We start from the raw sequence: 3,772 nt of genomic DNA, 5'->3' as shown, positions 1-3,772 counted from the left end.
TCCACAACCTCAAACAGTCACACTCCAAACTCCACTATGGCCAAGACCAAAGAGCTGTCAAAGGACACCATTGTAGACCTGCACCAGGCTGGGAAGACTGGATCTGCAATAGGTAAGCAGCTTGGTGTGAAGAAATCAACTGTGGGAGCAATTATTAGAAAATGGAAGACATACAAGACCACTGATAATCTCCCTCGATCTGGGGCTCCACGCAAGATCTCACCCCGTGGGGTCAAAATGATCACAAGAACGGTGAGCAAAAATCCCAGAACCACACGGGGGGGCCTAGTCAATGACCTGCAGAGAGCTGGGACCAAAGTAACAAAGGCTACCATCAGTAACACACTACGCCGCCAGGGACTCAAATCCTGCAGTGCCAGACGTGTCCCCCTGCTTAAGCCTGTACATGTCCAGGCCCGTCTGAAGTTTGCTAGAGAGCATTTAGATCAGGGGTTCCCAACCTTTATTGTGCCAAGGACCGGCAGATACATTAAAAAAAATGTGCGGACCGGTTGTCAATTTTAACTGATTTTAATATTTACTCACCAGCAGGTGGCAACAGAGGCTAATTGTATTTAACAGCCTGAAGAAATACCAATATGCATCCAAAACATATTAACAACGTTTAAAACCAGGATACAATTAAAACAAAAAATTAGGACCGCTTTACAAATATTAATATAATATATAATATAGCCTAATATAGGTGGCAACAGTGGCTAATTGTATGTAACAGCCTGAACAAATAATAGAACAATATGCATCCAAAACATATTAACACAGTTTAAAACCAGGATACAATTAAAACAAATTAAGACCACTTTACACATATTGATATAACTGAAATGTCAGTGAGACCCCTGGGCTTGTTAGCCAGCCATAATAACGTCATACCGGGGCGTTCGTTCTGGTGCACTCCGACAGCATTTAGCACTACATCGAGATTAAGATTAAACTAACTTCTTTTGGGAACACCCACATACCTATGGAGTTGGCCAGATGTGTGTAAATTACTGTTCATGGTAATTTGAAAACAAATGCCGTTGTTGGACACACACAAACACACCGAACATACACACACACACAGCGGAGCTGAGCAGAGCACATACACACACACACATCATGCGCCTTTGTGACCGGACATTTCCTTCATACAACGAGTTATAGGGCGGCTGTTAATATACCTGGGCGGCCCGCCCAAGTATAGTCTGTGTGGGAAACCCTAGTTTTACAGATGTGGAAATGAGAACGATTGAACTGGAAAGCCCTGTTTACCTGTTCTTAAGTCATAAACACATTTTAGATCGGACTTAGTAAATGAAACAATATAGTTTATATTCTTCTCCAGCCTCTCATTGCTTCTTTAGACTATAACTCTGAACAAACCAGAACCGATATACAAAATATGAAGCAACCAGTCTGCCTTCCACTCCTGCTCTTTTTCAGACTTCTTGCAGAGGGCTGCTGATCTGCTGTGTGTCCCCTCTGAGGAGCTTCTCATGAGTCTGAGAGTGAGGACGCTGAAGGCGGGGAAGCAGAGCGTCCTCAAGCCCTGCTGCCGGGCCGAGTGCAGCATGAGGAGAGACTGCCTGGCCAAGGTCATCTACGCACAGTAAGAATGACTCTGACATCAGATAACACAGCAATGTTTCAAAGGACTGGTCATGCAGGAACTTGTTTTTGTCCTGGAGCACTCCTCATTTCCACCAAACACTCGAATGTGAAACCATCATGCCCTGTTGTTTACAATAAACAGTGAGGAAGATGCATCTGTTAATCACTCTTTATATTGATAGGGATTTCTATGCTTTGGAGAAAGAGTATGAGATTGTCTCTTTTTTACCAACAGGTTATTTGAATGGCTGGTTACATTCATCAACAACAGCATATGTGCAGACAAATCCACATGGTGCAACTTTATAGGTAAAAGCCTTATCGTCTCGTACTTTATTGAATATAAATACATTTATTTGTAAATGTTAATACCCAGTTTCTATTCATAAACTCACAAATGCCTCCCCTCTCTGTGATCTCCAGGAGTTCTAGATGTCTACGGGTTTGAGTGTTTCCAGATCAATAACCTGGAGCAGCTGTGCATCAACTACGCCAATGAGAAGCTGCAGCAGCACTTTGTGGCTCATTATCTCAGAGCTCAGCAGGTACAGATTTCAGTTTTCCTTTTCATGCACCTGATCTCAGTAGGTCCGTAGTTTCACTGCCCTTTAGGTGCAGGCCTCAGACATTCAGGAGGCTTCTCCAGTCATTATGAAGTCTCTGTAAATAGAAACACTTGTTTTACCTTGCATCATGTGAAAACATCTTTGTGTATTTTGTGCTTCTCTTCTTCTCCCAGGAGGAATACGTGTCTGAGGGGTTGGAGTGGTCCTTTGTCAAATATCAAGACAACCAGAGCTGTCTGGATCTTCTGGAGGGAAGTCCTGTCAGTGTGTTTTCTCTTCTGAACGAGGTAAGCTGTTTTTAAAAAAAATAAAAAAAATACATATTTTCTGTTGAACTATCACAGTTTTCAACAGAACAGCTTGCATAACACTTAACAGCTAAAAAGACAGCACACAATTATAATGGTAAAACAAACCAAAATAAATTAATACAAATAAAAACTAACTTTAAAAAACATAAAAAGACACAGTTTAGAATAAAACAACAGTCATTACTCTGCTTCTTAAATCACCAAGTTTTTTACATTACAGAATTTCATTTAAATCATTATCTAGAAAGAAGGATGGCTGGAAATTATCCTACTAGTTTTTATGGATTTACTCTTTCACATTAAAGCCAATGTCATTTGTTTTTAATAGAATGAAATACAAGTAACATCCTTTAGCTCTTTAAACCTTTGTTTCAGTGCAGTCATTTTCTGGACTGCACTTTCTTTTTGTCTCATTAAATATATGTATCTTAAGTAAGTACGTAACGTTAGTAAGATTTGATTTATATATAATCTTTCTAAAACAAAGTTACAAAGTGCTTTCACAGGTAAAAACAAAGGCAGTGGGTAGTGTGGAATAGTAAGTAAGTAGGTTGACTATGTAATATGTAACTTTTTTAATTCTGCTACAGGAGAGTCGTCTTAATCGTGCCTCAGACGCAAAGACAATGAAGGTGCGTCTGGAGAAGGAACTCAGCAATAATGCCAACATCAGCTGGGACAAGTTCAGCAAACAGCCGCACTTCACTGTGGCCCATTACGCTGGCCAAGTCGCCTACCAGATACAGGGGATGGTGGAGAAAAACAAGGTGTGTACAAAAACAAACAAAAATTTAAATAGGGTTTGGAAAGTTGACCACAGATCCCATCCATATGCCTGTCACGATAATGAATTTTGTTGGACGATACCCATATGCCTGTCACGATAATGAATTTTGTTGGACGATACATTTTCCCGGAAATTGTTGCGATAAACGATAATATTGTCGGCACTGTTGTAAGACCATTTTAGACCGCTGGCATAATGATAATAATAATTAAAGTACATCCTTTCAAACATAACTTTTTATAGAACAAGCAACATTGCAAATGAAATGTGAAATAATATTAAAATATATAAATTATATATAATAAATAAATACAATTAAAAAATTTTTTTTATTAAATCACACACAACCAAAATAATAAATTAAATAGACTCAGGCTGGAAAACAGAGCGCTCTCTATCTACAGGACTGTCTCAGAAAATTAGAATATTGTGATAAAGTTCTTTATTTTCTGTAATGCAATTTAAAAAAACAAAAATGTCATTCATTCTGGATT

General features: G+C 39.1%; 1 protein-coding gene across 1 annotated transcript in view; it reads left to right on the top strand.

The window, feature by feature from the left end:
• Nucleotides 1–1,450: 1,450 nt before the first annotated feature.
• Nucleotides 1,451–3,772, top strand: part of LOC104963940 (unconventional myosin-XIX) — a gene marked incomplete at its 3' end in the record, with an annotated part of 4,666 nt that continues 2,344 nt past the window's right edge. Inside the window, exons 1-5 of the mRNA XM_010792636.1 lie at nucleotides 1,451–1,612; nucleotides 1,850–1,923; nucleotides 2,038–2,159; nucleotides 2,354–2,467; nucleotides 3,082–3,258. Coding sequence (XP_010790938.1) covers nucleotides 1,500–1,612; nucleotides 1,850–1,923; nucleotides 2,038–2,159; nucleotides 2,354–2,467; nucleotides 3,082–3,258 — 600 coding nt within the window. The remainder of the gene's footprint in view (nucleotides 1,613–1,849; nucleotides 1,924–2,037; nucleotides 2,160–2,353; nucleotides 2,468–3,081; nucleotides 3,259–3,772) is intronic.

Source organism: Notothenia coriiceps, unplaced genomic scaffold (genome assembly GCF_000735185.1).
Source record: "Notothenia coriiceps isolate Sejong01 unplaced genomic scaffold, NC01 NC01_scaffold00036513, whole genome shotgun sequence".
Classification (NCBI taxonomy): Eukaryota; Metazoa; Chordata; class Actinopteri; order Perciformes; family Nototheniidae; genus Notothenia; species Notothenia coriiceps.
This window is presented reverse-complemented; position numbering and strand designations above follow the sequence as displayed.